The 16239-nt window shown below is 40.1% G+C and overlaps 1 protein-coding gene across 1 annotated transcript in view; it reads left to right on the plus strand.

Annotated features, from left to right (window-relative positions):
• Window positions 1-631: 631 nt before the first annotated feature.
• Window positions 632-16239, plus strand: part of SLC26A8 (solute carrier family 26 member 8) — a 98145-nt gene continuing 82537 nt past the window's right edge. The window contains exons 1-2 of the mRNA XM_064361121.1: window positions 632-885; window positions 8120-8259. Of these exons, the coding sequence (XP_064217191.1) occupies window positions 698-885; window positions 8120-8259 (328 nt within the window). The 5' untranslated portion in view covers window positions 632-697. The remainder of the gene's footprint in view (window positions 886-8119; window positions 8260-16239) is intronic.

The raw sequence follows: 16239 nt of genomic DNA on the forward strand, positions 1-16239 counted from the left end.
TCAAACTTCTGTAGCTTTTTCTTCTAGACCATGAGGCCACTAACTATATACTTGGCAGCCATTCAAGAAATATTTGTTAAGGGCCTGCAAAGTGAAAGGCATTATTTTGGGTCCTGGGGCTGCCGCTGTGAACAGTCATAATCCTGCCTCCTGGCTTTACATTTTATGGGGGAACCAGACAATGGGCAAACAGACAAATAATGAATCTAGTGCTGGCAAGTGCTGTGAAGAAAAGTAAAAGGTGAAGGGTTAATGATGGCTGCTATTTTAGATAAAGGAGGAGTTAGAACAATTGTATTGAGCATTTAACCCTTCATATATGCTGGATAGCGAGCATTTTCAATGAAAATTGTTGATTGATACTGTCTACCTCTTGATCATTTTCCTGCAACATATCAACACAGTTGAATATAAAGAAAACTAGGCCTCCCAGCAGGACACCTGAGTTCTAGTCCTAGCTCTAATAAGTATCAGACAGCAAACGCTGTTTGAACTTCTGGGTTTTGTTGTCTCCATCTCAAAACTGAGAAGAATACACATAAAATTGTGCAACATTGAGAAAGAGTTTGGTACAACTGAAACATGCTAGGCAAGTGTAAAGCATTTTTACATAGAAATTTTATTTCCTCAAAACTGTGCTGAGGATCTGGATTACTTAAAATGCTTTTTTATTTGATCTCTTTCCACTCATCCAGGAATGGCACGACTAGAGAGGAGTGCCATCTCTGGCTTCAGCTCTGAGTCCAGGCAAAACCCGTTCGAATATGATGTTAAGCGCGAAGTGTACAATGAGGAGACCTTTCAACAGGAATACAAAAGGAAGGCCTCCTCTTCTGGGAACATGGACATCAACATCACCACCTTCAGACACCACGTCCAGTGCCGGTGAGTGTGTCCGATCGTTCAGCTGCCACTGAGCCGGGCAGGACTGAAACCTAACCTGACTCCTTTGGTGTCCACTTCTGTCTTTCTTGTCTGAGTTCTTGTAATCAGAATCCTGCAGTTTATCGTGTAATTTTTCTTTAGTCATTTTTGTGGTTTGTCTTGTAGCACCTTTTTGACTGTAAACTTCTTGGGCATAAAGACTGTGGGTGTCCCTACAGTATCTAAGGAGGATGTTTCATAATTCCATTGTTCAATCGACCACCACTACCAGACTCCTGACAAAAAGTAAGATAGCCGACTGGGAGCAGTGGCTCACGCCTATAATCTCAACACTTTGGGAGACTGAGGTGGGAGGATCACTTGAGGCCAGGAGTTTGAGACCAACCTGGGCAACACGGTAAAACTCTGTCTCTACTAAAAATACAAAAATTAGCTGGGCGCGGTGGCACATGCCTGTAATTCCAGCTGCTTGAGAGGCTGAGGCATGAGAATTGCTTGAACCTGGGACACGGAGGTTACAGTGAGCTGAGATTGCGCCACTGCACTCCAGCCTGGGCAACAGAGGAAGATTCCATCTCAAAAAATATTAATAATAATGGCTGAGCGCAGTGGCTCATGCCTGTAATCCCAGCACTTTGAGAGGGTGAGGTGGGTGGATCACCTGAGGTTGGGAGTTCAAGACCAGCCTGACCAACTCGGAGAAACCCCGTCTCTACTAAAAATACAAAATTATCCAGGCATGGTGGCACATGCCTGTAATCCCAGCTACTCGGGAGGCTGAGGCAGGAGAATTGCTTGAACCCAGGAGGTGGAGGTTGCAGTGAGCCGAGATTGCACCACTGCACTCCAGCCTGGGCAACAAGAGCAAAACTCCGTGTCAAATAATAAAAACAATAATAATAATAATAAGATAGCCATGGTGAACTGATTAATGGTAGGGGAATGAGATTCTTCTAGTCTCATATCCAATAGTGCCCTCATGGTGGTACTCATGATCATCAAGGCAGAATCTACCACCACCACCTCTGATACACCCTGTGACTAGCTAGGTCCTACAGTTCAGGGGCTCTTAACCTGAACCTTCTACCACTCTGATAAAGTTAGTCAACCTCTTTCAGAATAATTTTTTAATGCTTTTTATTGTGGTGAAATATGAATAACATAAAATTGGCTATTTTGACCATTTTAAAATGTACAATTTAGAGGCATGATTGACATTCGCAATGTTGCGCAACTGTCACCACTATTTCCAAAACTTTTTCATCACCTCAAACAGAAATTCTGTGAAGCAATAATTCCCTGTTTCCCCTACTCTCAGCCCAACTAACCTCTCTTCTGCTTTCTGTCTCTGTGAATTTGCCTATTCTAGCTATTTCATTTAAGTGGAATCGTACTATATGTTTGTCTTTTTGTGTCTGACTTATTTCACTTAGTATAATGTTTTCAAGTTTCATTCATATTGTAGCATGTATTAGAACTTTGTTTCATTTTATGGCTGAATAATACTCCGTTGTATTTATATACCACATTTTGTTCATTTCATTAATGGACATTTGAGTTGTTTCTACCTTTAGGCTACTGTAAATAATGCTGCCATGAACATTGGCACAGGAGATCTGTTTAGGGACATAACTAGGACTAGAATTGTTGAATCACATCATACATCTGTGATAAATTTAACTTTTTAAGGAGCTGCCAAACTGTTTTCCACAGTAGCCGCACCACTTTACATTTTCACTGGCAATATACAATTTCTTCATGTCCTCTCCAACATTTGTTATTTTCCATTTTTTAAATTATAGCCAACGTATTAGGTATGAAATGGTATCTCATTGTGGTTTTTTGTTTTTGCTTTTATCTTGCGTTTTCCTGATGACTAAAGACAATGGGCATCTTTTGGTGTGTTTATCAGTTAACTGTATATCTTCTTTGGAGAAATGTCTATTCATTTCCTTTTTCCTTTGTAAAATTAGGTTGTTTGTCTTTTTGTTGTTGAGTTATAGGAGTTCTTCATATATTCCGGATATTAAACTTTTATCAGATATATGTTTGTAAATCTAATAAATTTGTAAATATTGTCTCCCATTCTGTAGGTCATCTTTTCACTCTGTTGATAGTGTCCTTTGATGTAGAAAAGTTTTTTGTTTTGTTTTGTTTGCAAAGAAATTTCACTCTTGTTGCCCAGGCTAGCATGCAATGGCACGATCTCTGCTCACTGCAACCTCTGCCTCCAGTTCAAGCAATTCTCCTGACTCAGCCTCCTGAGTAGCAGGGACTACAGGCATGTGGCACCACACCTGGCTAACTTTTGCATTTTTAATAGAGATGGGTTTTTGTCATGTTGGCCAGGCTGTTCTCAAACTCCTGTCCTCAGATGATTCACCCGTCTAGGTCTTCCAAAGTGGTGGGATTACAGGTGTAAGCCACCGTGCCTGGCTGATGTAGAAAAGTTTTCAATTTTGATGAAATCCAATTCATCTGTATTTTCTTTTGTTGCCTGGACTTTTGGTGCCATATTGTCAAATTCAAGAGCATGTATATTTTCTTTTCTTTTTTTCTTTTTTTTTTTGAGGCAGAGTCTCAATCTGTCACCCAGTTTGCAGTACAGTGGTGCAATCTCTGATCACTGCAACCTCCACCTCCCAAGTTCAAACGATTCTCCTGCTTCATCTCCTGAGTAGCTGGGACTACAAGTGTGTACCACCATGCCCAGCTAATTTTTGTATTTTTAATAGAGATGGAGTTTCACCCTTTTGGCCAGGCTGGTTTCAAACTCCCGACATCAAGTGATCCACCCCACTTGGCCTCCCAAAGTGCTGGGATTACAGGCATGAACCACCACTCTCAGCTGAGATCATGCATATTTTCATCTATGGTTGCTTCTATGAATTTTACAGGCTGGGTGCAGTGGCTCACACCTGTAATCCTAGCATTTTGGGAGGCCAAGGTGGGTGGATCACCTGAGGTCAGGAGTTCAAGACCAGCCTGGCCTTCATGGTGAAACCTCATCTTAAAAAAAAAAAGAAAAAAAGAATTTTACAGTTTTAGCTTTTAAATTTAGGTCTTTGATCCTTTTTGAATTAATGTTTGTATATAGCGTAAGGTAAAGGTACAGCTTTATTCTTTTACATGTAGGTATTTATTTTCCCAGCATAATTTGTTGAAGAGATTGTCTTCTCCTAATCAATGACCTTGGCCAAATAATTTTTTAATGCATAAAATAAGCAGGATTATAAGGAAAACCAGTTACATTGAAATACAGTTATCTAAATATAAAAAATACCAAAATTGTGTTATTTAGTAATGTGGGTCTAATAACTACCATAATTTCAAAGTAGTGATGAATGTAATTAATATTTCAAGATCTCTGTAGCAATTGTAATGTAATATAGAAATGTTTGTGATTTTGGCCGGGCGCGGTGGCTCACGCCTGTAATCCCAGCACTTTGGGAGGCTGAGGCGGGTGGATCACGATGTCAAGAGATTGAGACCATCCTGGTCAACATAGTGAAACCCCGTCTCTACTAAAAATTACAAAAAATTAGCTGGGCATGGTGGCACATGCCTGTAATCCCAGCTACTCAGGAGGCTGAGGCAGGAGAATTGCCTGAACCCAGGAGGTGGAGGTTGCGGTGAGCCGAGATTGCGCCATTGCACTCCAGCCTGGGTAACAAGAGCGAAACTCCATCTCAAAAAAAAAAAAAAAAAAAAAGAAATGTTTGTGATTTCTACTGGTGAAAAAGTCAAGTTCTGCTGATACTACTGTGATTTGTTGCCAACATTCATAATTGAAGGAAATGCTAAAGAGGTTAGTGAAATAAAAATATAAGTTATCCTACATAATTTTACACATATCCCCAAATACTATCTAAAGACCGCTTGGGGATCCACAAACTTCAGGTTAAGAGTCCTTCATGACCTACATCATTATAGTAATCATAATTATTCAAGTTGTCCTCACTCATACTCTGAATTTATGAGTTCCTGTTATCCCCTGGTTTATCACCCACAATTGGCACATGTTGGTATGTTGACATGTTGGTGACAAGTGTGGAAGGTCCCTACACAGTCCTGCTCCAGACTGTCTCCTCCTTGAGGCATTCTCCTTTGCCCATATCCTGACTTTTGCAAGTCGTGGTCTTGGATATCCCTCCCTAGTCCTCTCACTTCCTCTGCTCCAGGATGGGTCAGATACATGTGCCAAAGAGGGCATTTGGGGACAACATTGGCTTTGTCTCTACAATATAATAGTCTTTTATTTTTTCTTTTGAGATGGAATCTGCTCTGTCACCCAGGCTGTAGTGCAATGGCACGATCTCAGCTCACTGCAACCTCTACCTCCCAGGTTCAAGCGATTCTCCTGCCTCAGCCTCCCAAGTAGCTGGGATTACAGGTGTGCACCACCACACCTGGCTAATTTTTTATATTTTTAGTAGAGACAAGGTTTCACCATGTTGGTCAGGCTGGTCTTGAACTCAGGTGTGAGCCACCGAGCCCGGCCGATAGTCTTTTTTCCTGACTTTACCCTCATTATAAATAAGTATTCCCAATGAAACTTCACCCTATCTTCTTTCTACCTTCCTTCCTTACTTAGCCTTGCCATCCAGACACTTAAATCTGACTCATTCTGCCTCCCATGAGCTTTATAGCAACTGCTACTCCCTGCTTCTAAAACACACAGTTCTCTCCACTCCTGAATTTTAACCAGAAATGTAGCACAGCACAGGGGTTAAGAGCACAATTCTGAAGCCAGACTGCCTGGTTTTGAATCCTAGTTCTGCTTCTCAGCTATGTGACCTTAGGTAAGCTATTCAACCCAACCCTGCTGTGCCTCAGTTTCCCCACCTGTAAGACCAACATGATAATAGCACCTGCCTCATAAAGCATGAGGATTGAAAGAGTATTTGTAAAGCACCTAGGAAATAGCACTAGATAAGTGAGTTTTTTTAATGTTAAATAAAATAATCTTTTAACCTCATCACTTCCTTTCTGCAGAAAACTTATCTCTTTCCCCATTTTCTTCCTCTTTTGCAACTGCAAATCTCCACTCTTATCAAAATCTCCCCTGTGCTTTCATTTTGATTCTTCCATTTCTCACTTTTAAGATGTCTTAACTAAAATCCAGATTCATGTCTAAATCCAGATTCAATTGCTAATACTGTTCCCTCATCAGTTTCAACTTCTGTTCCTCTAATTCCCTCCTTAGTTCCTGTCATTCTTAAAGCCTCATCTCTCCATGTCTATTGTATTTTTCACCTTGGGGAAGAGCTTTGATGACTCTGCCTTGGATGGCTGGTCTTACCCTGAGTGACTGACACACAGAAAAGAAGGGAGACTGAACCAGGTAACGGAACAAACTGTTCCAGTACCATGCTCTCCTCTCCTCCACAGAGGCTCATAATTAGAAAGAGCACACTTTGTACACCTGCCTCACACCCAAGGACTCTCCTAAGAACAGCAATGTGATGTTTCTTCCAAACCAATGTCTTGCTCATGGCTGTCGAGCAGCATTTCACAGCTGTCAATAGAAACTTTGGAGGTAGGAGAGTGGCTAGAACACTGATCTAGAAATCAAAGACTTGGTTTCTAGCCCCATGTCTGCTCACACTTATTCCTGTGACCTTGGTAAAGTCATGTTTATTTGGCATTAATTACCTTAGCAATAGTAATGCTCATAGTTGTGAGAGTAAAACAGGTTTTCTCAATCTCAGCATCATTGACATTTTGGATCAGAAAATTCTTTCTTGTGGAGAAATGTCCTATGCATTCTATAATGTTTAGCCTCTACCCTGTCAATTGCAAGAATAAAAAATGTCTCTTGATTGGGCACGGTGGCTCATGCCTGTAATTCTAGCACTTTGGGAGGCCGAGGCGAGAAGATCACCTGAGGTCAGGAGTTCAAGACCAGCCTGGCCAACATGGTGAAACCCATTCTCTACTAAAAATACAAAAATTAGCTGGGCATGATGGTGCATGCTGCAATCCTAGCTACTTGAGAGGCTGAAGCAGGAGGATCACTTGAACCTGGGAGTCAGAGGCTACAGTGAGCCAAGATCATGCCACTCACTGCACTCCAGCCTGAGTGACAGAGCAAGACTCCATCTCAAAAAAAAAAAAAAAAAAAACTCTCTGGACATTGCCAAATGTACACAGGGAAACAAAACTGCACCTAGCAGGGATCTACTGGGCTAAAGGACAATAAAGCCTTATTTTATAAAATTGTTTCTTTACATAACTAAGTCCTTAAGCACAGGACATCATATTCTCTATTTTCTGCTAATTTCTACATGTCATAGGTCAAAGTAAGACAGAGTAAATGTTTGGTAAAAATTGTGCAGGCTGGGTGTGGTGGCTCATGCCTGTAATTCCAGCACTTTGGGAGGCTGAGGTGGGCGGATCACCTGAGACCAGAAGTTTGAGACCAGCCTGGTTAACATGGTAAAACCCCATCTCTACTGAAAATACAAAAATTAGCCAGGCATGGTGGCGCATGCCTGTAATCCCAGCTACTTGGGAGGCTGAGGCAGGAGAATAGCTTGAACTCAGGAGAGAGAGGTTGCAGCAAGCTGAGATCACGCCACTGCACTCCAGCCTGCATGACAGAGCAAGACTTAGTCTTAAAAAAAAAAAAAAATTAGTGCAGTGCTCTACTCTCCTCCACAGAGGGTCATAATTAGAAAAAAACACTCTTTGTGCACCTGCCTTGTACTTGGGGACTCTCCTAATTGGGAATGATATGAACGTGTTAACTGCCCTTCCATCTATCAATGTCCCATCTCAAAACACTGTCCTTGTCAAGAGAAAACAACAGCAGTCCATTTTTCTATTGAAAATTTGGTAGATTTAATTCTTCCCAAATATCCTATAAAAACACAGAACTGATTATATGCTGGATGTATATGGCTTGGTTCTTGACATATACATAGCACTTGATTCTGAAGCTAAGGTGATTTAGTCCCCCAGGGAATATCTTGATGTCTGGAGACATTTTTAGCTGTCACAGCTGAAGGAGGGAGTTCTACGGATTTCGAATGGTTAGAGACAAGGGATGCTGCTAAACATCCTGTAATTCACAGGACAGCCCACCAACAAAGAATTATCTGGTCCAACATGTCAAACTGTCAGTAGTGCTGATAAGATTCTGCTATTTTTTGGCTATGTGGGCCAAATGCATTTTCTTGGCTATGCAGGCATTTTCTTTGGAGAAACTAACCAAGTCTCTTCTCTCTCACAGCTGCTCATGGCACAGGTTCCTACGATGCATGCTTACAATCTTTCCCTTCCTAGAATGGATGTGTATGTATCGATTCAAGGATTGGCTTCTTGGAGACTTACTTGCTGGTGTAAGTGTTGGCCTTGTGCAAGTTCCCCAAGGTAAGGAAGATCTAAAGCCTGTTCATCCAAAGGCAATAAATCAGACCTTGTCCATATGCCCAGGGTAAAAAATCACTTGTGCTAGATGAATAGAAAAAAAATTGAATTTTATTCACAGCATTACCATTTCTTCCCTTATCTGCCAGATTTCTAACCTCTCCAGAATGGTTCCAAAAGACTTGGTTTAGATTAAACCCCTGAATGCTTTTCAGAGTACTTGCAACACCCACTCTTGGTTATTTTTTCCCTTAACTAGCTATTTCATACTTAAAACTATAATACATCTCACTTGGCATTGGTTTTACCTAGAAAGGTGAAGGATGGGCCAGGCACAGTGGCTCATGTCTGTAATCCTAGCACTTTGGGAGGCCAAGGCAGGCAGATTGCTTGAGCTCAGGAGTTCCAGACCAGCCTGGCTAACATGGTGAAACCTTGTCTCTACAAAAAGTACAAAAATTAGTGGGGCATGGTTGCACGTGCCTGTGGTCCTAGTTACACTGGAGGCTGAGGGTGGGAGGATCACCTGAGTCCAGGAGGTTAAGGCTGTAGTAAGCAGTGATCATACCACTGTACTCCAGCTTGGGCAACAAAGCAAGACACTGTCTCAAAAAAAAAAAAAAAAAAAGTGAATAATAGGAAACATAGCATGCCAGTATCTCTCCAGCAAGTGACAAGCAATCCAGTGCCCACTCTATGGTCTTCCAAGTAGCAGTTCAGATGTAAGACAACAAGATCACACAGATAGGAGTGGGAGCTTATCTGGGTTTTACAAACCTAATTTCTCAAATAGGAATTAACAACTCTTGTAACAGTTCCATAAACATTGCTTCCAGAGTCCCACAAGGGACATGTCCAGTTACAAGAGTCCTATTCTCAGAGAATCCCAAAGGTAGGGCTTCCAACTGGATATTTATCTTTCATTCACAGTCTTCTTGGTCCAGATGGAGTATACTATTTGGGCTCATTTTTACCATAAGCAATTCTGCCTGGTAACACAGCTGACATGCTACCATTATAAGGTTTCCAGGGAAACAGAGCTAGAAAGTTAACCCAAGGTCAAATTCATCCTCAAAAAATAGAATGGATTTTATAAATCCTTTACTCACAATAGTTTATAGTTCCCCACATAGTCTTTAAACACCTCCATTTCTCCATTTTTCTGAGGCCCAGCAGGCAGGGGTGAAGCTTGTGATTGGGCAGGTTATAGATATCACAAAACAGGTCAACAAGATGGACAAGTTGTAGCTGAAATCCAACTCTAGCACAGCACTGTTAATTGGGGAAGACAGATAACTTTTTAAATATTTACTTGCTTATAAATTTCAAATAGTAAAATTGCTTTTTTCCCTTTTGGTGTATAGTCAGATTAATTTTAACACATATGGCTGGGACCAGGGGCTCACACCTGTAATCTCAGCACTTTGGGAGGCCTGGGCAGATAGATTGCTTGAGGTCAGGAGTTTAAGACCAGGCTGGGCAACATAGTGAAACCCCATCTCTACTAAAAATACAAAAATTAGCTGGGCATGGTGGTGTGTGCCTGTAATCCCAGCTACTTGGGAGGTGGAGGCAGGAGAATCACTTGAACCCAGGAGATGGAGGTTGCAGCGAGCCAAGATCACACCACTGCACTCCAACCTGGGTGACAGAGTGAGCCTCTGTCTCAAAAAAAAAAAAAAAAAATGAACACATATATAGATTTGTGTAACCACCACCACAATCTGGATGCAGAGCAGTTTCATCACTTCCAGAACTCTCTTGTGCCATACCTTTTGTCACATCCTCCTCCCTGATCTATAACCCCTAGCAACCACTGATCAACCACTTCAGCACCATAATTCTGTCTTTTTGAGCATATCATATAAATGGAATCGTATCATATAATCATATCACATAAATGGAATCATACAGTATGTAAATTTCAAAGGCTGGCTTCTTTCATTATGCATTATGCCTTTGAGATTCACACAAATTGTTGTGTGTATCAATAGTTCATTTTTTTTTTTTTTTTTTGAGATGGAGTTTTGCTCTTGTCACCCAGGCTGGAGTGCAATGGCGCGATCTCGGCTCACCGCAACCTCCGCCTCCTGGGTTCAAGCAATTCTCCTTCCTCAGCCTCCTGAGTAGCTGGGATTACAGGCATGTGCCACCATGCCCAGCTAATTTTTTATTTTTAGTAGAGACGGGGTTTCACTATGTTGACCAGGATGGTCTCGATCTCCTGACCTCGTGATCCACCCGCCTCGGCCTCCCAAAGTGCTGGGATTACAGGCGTGAGCCACCGCACCCGGCTCAATAGTTCATTTTTATTGCTGAGTAATATTCTATGATAGGGATATATCACAGCTTGTTTATCCATTCACTTGTTGATAGAGATTTTGTTTCCAGTTTTGGTCTGTCACAAATGAAGTTGCTATGAACATTCATATACAAGTTTTGTGTGAACATAGGTTTCATTTTATTAAGGTGGAGCTGGATTGCTGGTCATATGTAAGTGTATGTTTAACTTTATAAGAAACAACCAAACTGTTTTCCAGAGTGGTTTTTGCTACCATTTTACACTCCCACCAGGAAAGTGTAAGAATTTCATTTCCTCCACATCCTCATCAGCACTTAATATTGTCAATATTTTTTAAATTAAACTATTTTGAGATAATTATAGATTCACATGCATTTGTAAGAAACAACAGATAGAACCCATGTACCCTTTACCCAGTTCCCCAATGGTAATATCTTGCAAAACTATAATTCAATCTCACAACCAGGATATCAACATTGTTTCAAGTAAGATAAAGAACACTTCTACCACCACGAAAGATCCCTCAAGTTGTCTTCTTTTTTTTTTTTTTTTTTTTTAAGAGACGGGGTTTCGCCATGTTGGACAGGCTGGTTTCGAACTCCTGACCCCTCAAGTGATCCACCCGCCTCGACCTCCCAAAGTGCTGGGAATACAGGCGTGAGCGACTGCGCCCAGCCAAGTTGTCTTTTTATGGCCACCACTACCTGCCTCCTGTCCTTGTCTCCTCTTACTCCCTACCAATCATTAATATGTTCTTCACTTCTATAATTTTGACATTTCAAGGAAGTTATCTAAAAGGAATCATATAGCATTTAACCCTTTGTTATAGTTTTTTTTTTTTCACTCATCATAATTCTGTGGGGATTCATCCAGATTGTTGTATATATCAGTTGTTTATGCCAGGCACGGTGGCTCGCGCCTGTAATTCCAGCACTTTGAGAGGCTGAGGCAGGTGGATGACCTCAGGTCAGGAATTCAAGACCAACCTGGACAACATGGCAAAACCCTGTCTCTGCTAAAAATACGAAAATTAGCCAGGCATGGTGGCTAGTCACTGAAATTCCAGCTATTCTGGAGGCTGAGGCAGGAGAATCGCTTGAGCCCAGGAGGTGGAGGTTGCAGTGAGCCAAGATCACGCCACTGCACTCCAGCTTGGGTGGCAGAGTGAGATTCTGTCTCAAAAAAAAAATTGTTTATAACTTTTTATTTTTGAGTAATAGTCCACGATATATGTATCACAGTTCATTTAAACATTTACCCACTGAAAGATATCTGGGTTGCTTCCAGGTTTTGGTATTACACATATACATGATATGAACATTCATGTGCAGGTGTTTTTTGTTGTTGTTGTTTGTTTTGTTTTGTTTTTTGAGAGGGAGTCTCACTCTGTCACCCAGGCTGGAGTACAGTGGCACAAAGCCTCCTAAGTAGCTGGGATTACAGACACACACCAACATGCTTAGCTAATTTTTGTATCTTAGTAGAGACAGGTTTTCACCATGTTGGCCAGGCTGGTCGTGAACTCCTGACCTCAAGTGATCCACCTGCCTCAGTCTCCCAAAGTGCTGGGATTACAGGCGTGAGCCACAGCGCCCGACCTCATACACAGGTTTTTAAAATGAATGTTAAGTCTTCATTTATCTGGGATAAATGCTTAGGAATGTAGTTGCTGGAGTGTATAGGAGTTGCCTGTTGCCTTTTCCCACTAACCTGTTTTCCAGAGTGGCTTATCATATCACATTCCCACTAGCAATCTATGAGTGATCCAGTTGCTCTGTATCCTCACCAACATTTGCTGTTGTCACTATTTTTTATTTTAGCTATTCTGATAGTCATGCAGTGATACCCCACTGTGGTTTTAGTTTGCATTCTCTTAATGGCTAGTGATACTTAGCAGCTTTTCATATGCTAATTTCCATCTGTGTATTTTCATAAAATGGTTCTTCACTTCTTTTGCCCATGTTCTAGTTAAATTCTGTTTTTACTATTGAGTTCTGAGAATTCTTCGTATATTCTGGATACTAGTCCTTTTGTTTTTTGTGTTTTGCAAACATTTTCTCTTAGTCTGGAGCCTGCCTTTTCATACTCTTAACACAGTCTTTCAGAGCAAAATGTTTTGATTTTCATAGTCTCATTTTTATTATCTTTTGTTTTAGCCCTTCTAAGAAGTACGTAGTGGTATCTCATCATTGTTTTAATTCCATTTCCCTAATGGTTAATGAGGTTGATCATCTTTTCATGTGCCTAACTTGCTATCCTCATATCTTTTTTGAAGGGTCTGTTCAAGTATTTTGCCTATTTTTCCATTGAGGTTTTAATTTTTTCTTGTTGTTAATTTTTGAGCTTTTGTTTTGTTTTGTTTTTAGAGACAGGATCTTGCTCTGTCACCCAGGCTGGAGTGTAGTGGTGTGAACATAGCTCAATGCAGTCTGGAACTCCTGGCCTCAAGTATCCTCCTGCCTTGGCCTCCTAACATGCTGGGATTACAGGCATGAGCCACCATGCCTGGCCTCAACACCATTTTAAAGAATATCCTCCAGTAAACTGTTTTTGCTCCTTTGTCAGAGATCAAATAGGCATCTTTTGTGTGAGTCTCCTTCTAAATTCTCTTCACTATGTTACATTGACCTATATGTCTACCCATTTACCAATACCAGGTCTTGACAGTGAGTTTTAAGGTTGGGTGATGTGCTTCCTTCAGCAATTTTTTTTTTTTTCGAAATTGTTGTAGCAATTCTTCCATATTCATTTTATAATCAGCTTATTTAAATTTGCCAAAAAAAGATTTTGTTGAGATTTTGATAGCTATTCCATTAAATCTATAGATCATTTCAGGAAGAATTGGCATCTTTATGATGGTGCTTTCAATCCACAATTATGGTGTCTCTCCATTTATTTAGGTCCCTTGATTTCTTTCATCAGCCTTTTGTAGTTTTCAGCATACAGATCCTACATATTTTGTTAGATTTATGCGAAAGTATTTCATTTTGGGGGTTTCCATGATGGTTCAGTCCGCAATTATTCATTGTTTGCATATAAAATATAATTGATATTTGTGTGTTTTTCTTGTATGCTAAAACTCATTTATTAGTTCTAAGAATTTTTTGTAGATTTCCTGGAATTAACTACATTGACAATCATGTCATCTGCTAATAGGGACAGTTATATTTATGTCTTTTTCATGTGAATGGTCTTTATAACTTTTTATTGCTTCTTGTACCAGCTAAGACTTCCAATAATATGTTAAATAAGGGTGGTGAGCATAAACATTCTTGCCTTGTTCCTGAATTTAGAGGGAAAACATTTAGTCTTGCACCACTATGTTAGCTGTACAATTTTTGTTGATGCATTTTATTGGGAAGTTTTCATCTACTCTTTCATCAAACTCAAAATAAGTTTGCTTAGAAATTTATCATAAATGAATGTTGTATTTTGTCAAATGATTTTTCTGCATCTATTGATATGACCATGCAGTTTTTCTCTTAGATGGTTAATATGGCAGGTTACATTAATTGATTTTTTTGAATATTCAACCAGCCTTACATTCTCAGAATAAGAGAGTATTCACACTAAGTTACTATATGTGCTAGTTGCATTCCTATAAAAAGAAATTTTCATGTGGCAGCTACAACCAAAATGGCCCATTTGTATTAATATAGTCACTTTATTTCTATGAATAAAATTTCTAGCATATTCCTATCATGCTACAATGAGACAGCTGAACTGTGGAAATTGATGCTTTAACTATGAGCCCTCTATCAGTTTCTACTTATATTTAAATAAAGACCAAATTTGGAGGATACACACTGCTAAATTAACAAGCCATCTGTATCAAAATAAGAATGGCGTTAGAGTATACAAGTACATCTAGCATCTACCACAATACCTAGCACATAGTAGATACTCAAAAGATATTTGTTGAATAAAAATGATTACATAGCTGGGCGTGGTAGCTCACACTTGTAATCCCAGCACTTTGGGAGGCTGAGGAAGGTGAATCACTTGAGGTCAGGAGTTTGACACCAGGCTTGACAATATGGGGAAATCTGGTCTCTACTAAAAATATAAAACTCAGCCAGGCGTAGTGGTATGCACCTGTAATCCCAGCTACTCAGGAGGGTGAGGCAGGAGAATCACTTAAACCTGGGAGGCAGAGGCTGCAGTGAACTGAGATCACACCACTGCATTCCAGCCTAGGTGACAGAGCAAGGCTCCATCTCAAAAAAAAAAAAAAAAAAAAAGATTACATAGCTATATGAATGAATGAATCCAACCAGCTCTTAATACTTGGTTAAGGAATTATATATTAGTTTAATTGATGTGAATAATAAAATAATTTATAGTGTGAATAATTCAAAAGTTGTACTTACATTTGAATACTAATGACAATAATTTTATTGAAATGGCACAAAAATACAATGAAAACCTTATTAAAAAGGTTCTGGATCATGGCTGGGCACGGTGGCTCACGCTTGTAATTCCAGCACTTTGGGAGGCTGAGGCAGGTGGGTCACAAGGTCAAGAGATTGAGATCATCCTGGCCAACATGGTGAAACCCCGTATCTACTAAAAATACACAAATTAGCTGGGCATAGTGGCGCAAGCCTGTAGTCCCAGCTACTCAGGAGGCTGAGGCAGGAGAATCACTTGAACCCCAGAGGCAGAGGTTGCAGTAAGGCAAGATCGTGCCACTGCACTCAGCCTGGATGACAGAGCTAGACTCTGTGTCAGAAAAAAAAGGTGCTGGATCTTCTTTACGGTAGAATTCCAATTTATAAATGTAGAATTAAAGAAGAAAGTACAAAATCACCTTTAGGAAAACACTATGGTACTAATTGTACATAAGATCCACCCAGTGGATGCTAAAACTATGAAACAGGATTTGCATATTTTCAGAATATCTGCCTCAAGATATTTATTAACTACCCCACTACTTTACAATAGAAAACATAGGAGAAAACAGCTTAACTGAGTGATCAGTGTGAGCATCACCAGTAGTAAAATATATGGATATCATGAATCCTGTGATACAATGCATCAAGAAAGATACAACATCATTTCTGTAGTATTCTTGCCGCAAGTGTATAACCTTAGTATAATCATGAGAAAATATAAGACAAAGCAAATTTGAGGAGCATTTGACAAAATAACTGATCTATTAATACTCTTCTAAAGTGTGAAAGTCATGAAAGACAGGTAAAAATTGAGGAACTGTGAGAAATAAAAACTAAATAAAATGTGAGACTCTGGATAGAATCTGAGAACAAAACAAAAGACATTAGTGAAAAACCCGATGAGATTCAAATAAAGTTTTTAATTTCGAATGATAATTTTCTGGTTCTGATCAATATACGATGATTATATAAAATGTTAACATTAGGAGAAGCTGTGGAAGGATATACAGAAACTGCATTAATTTTCTAACTTTTCTGTAATTCTAAAATTAGTTTAAAATTTAAAAAAATTTTAAGATGTTGGGGCTGGGCGCAGTGGCTCACGCCTGTAATCCTAACACTTTGGGAGGCTGAGGCGGTCGGATCATGAGATCAGGAGTTCAAGACTAGCCTGACCAACATGGTGAATCCCTGTCTCTACTAAAAATACAAAACTTAGCCAGCCGTGGTGGTGTGCGCCTGTAATCCCAGCTACTCAGGAGGCTGAGGCAGGAGAATCGCTGTGAT

Source organism: Aotus nancymaae, unplaced genomic scaffold, assembly GCF_030222135.1.
Source record: "Aotus nancymaae isolate 86718 unplaced genomic scaffold, 86718_ANA_hifiasm-v0.15.2.pri h1tg000040l, whole genome shotgun sequence".
NCBI lineage: Eukaryota > Metazoa > Chordata > Mammalia > Primates > Aotidae > Aotus > Aotus nancymaae.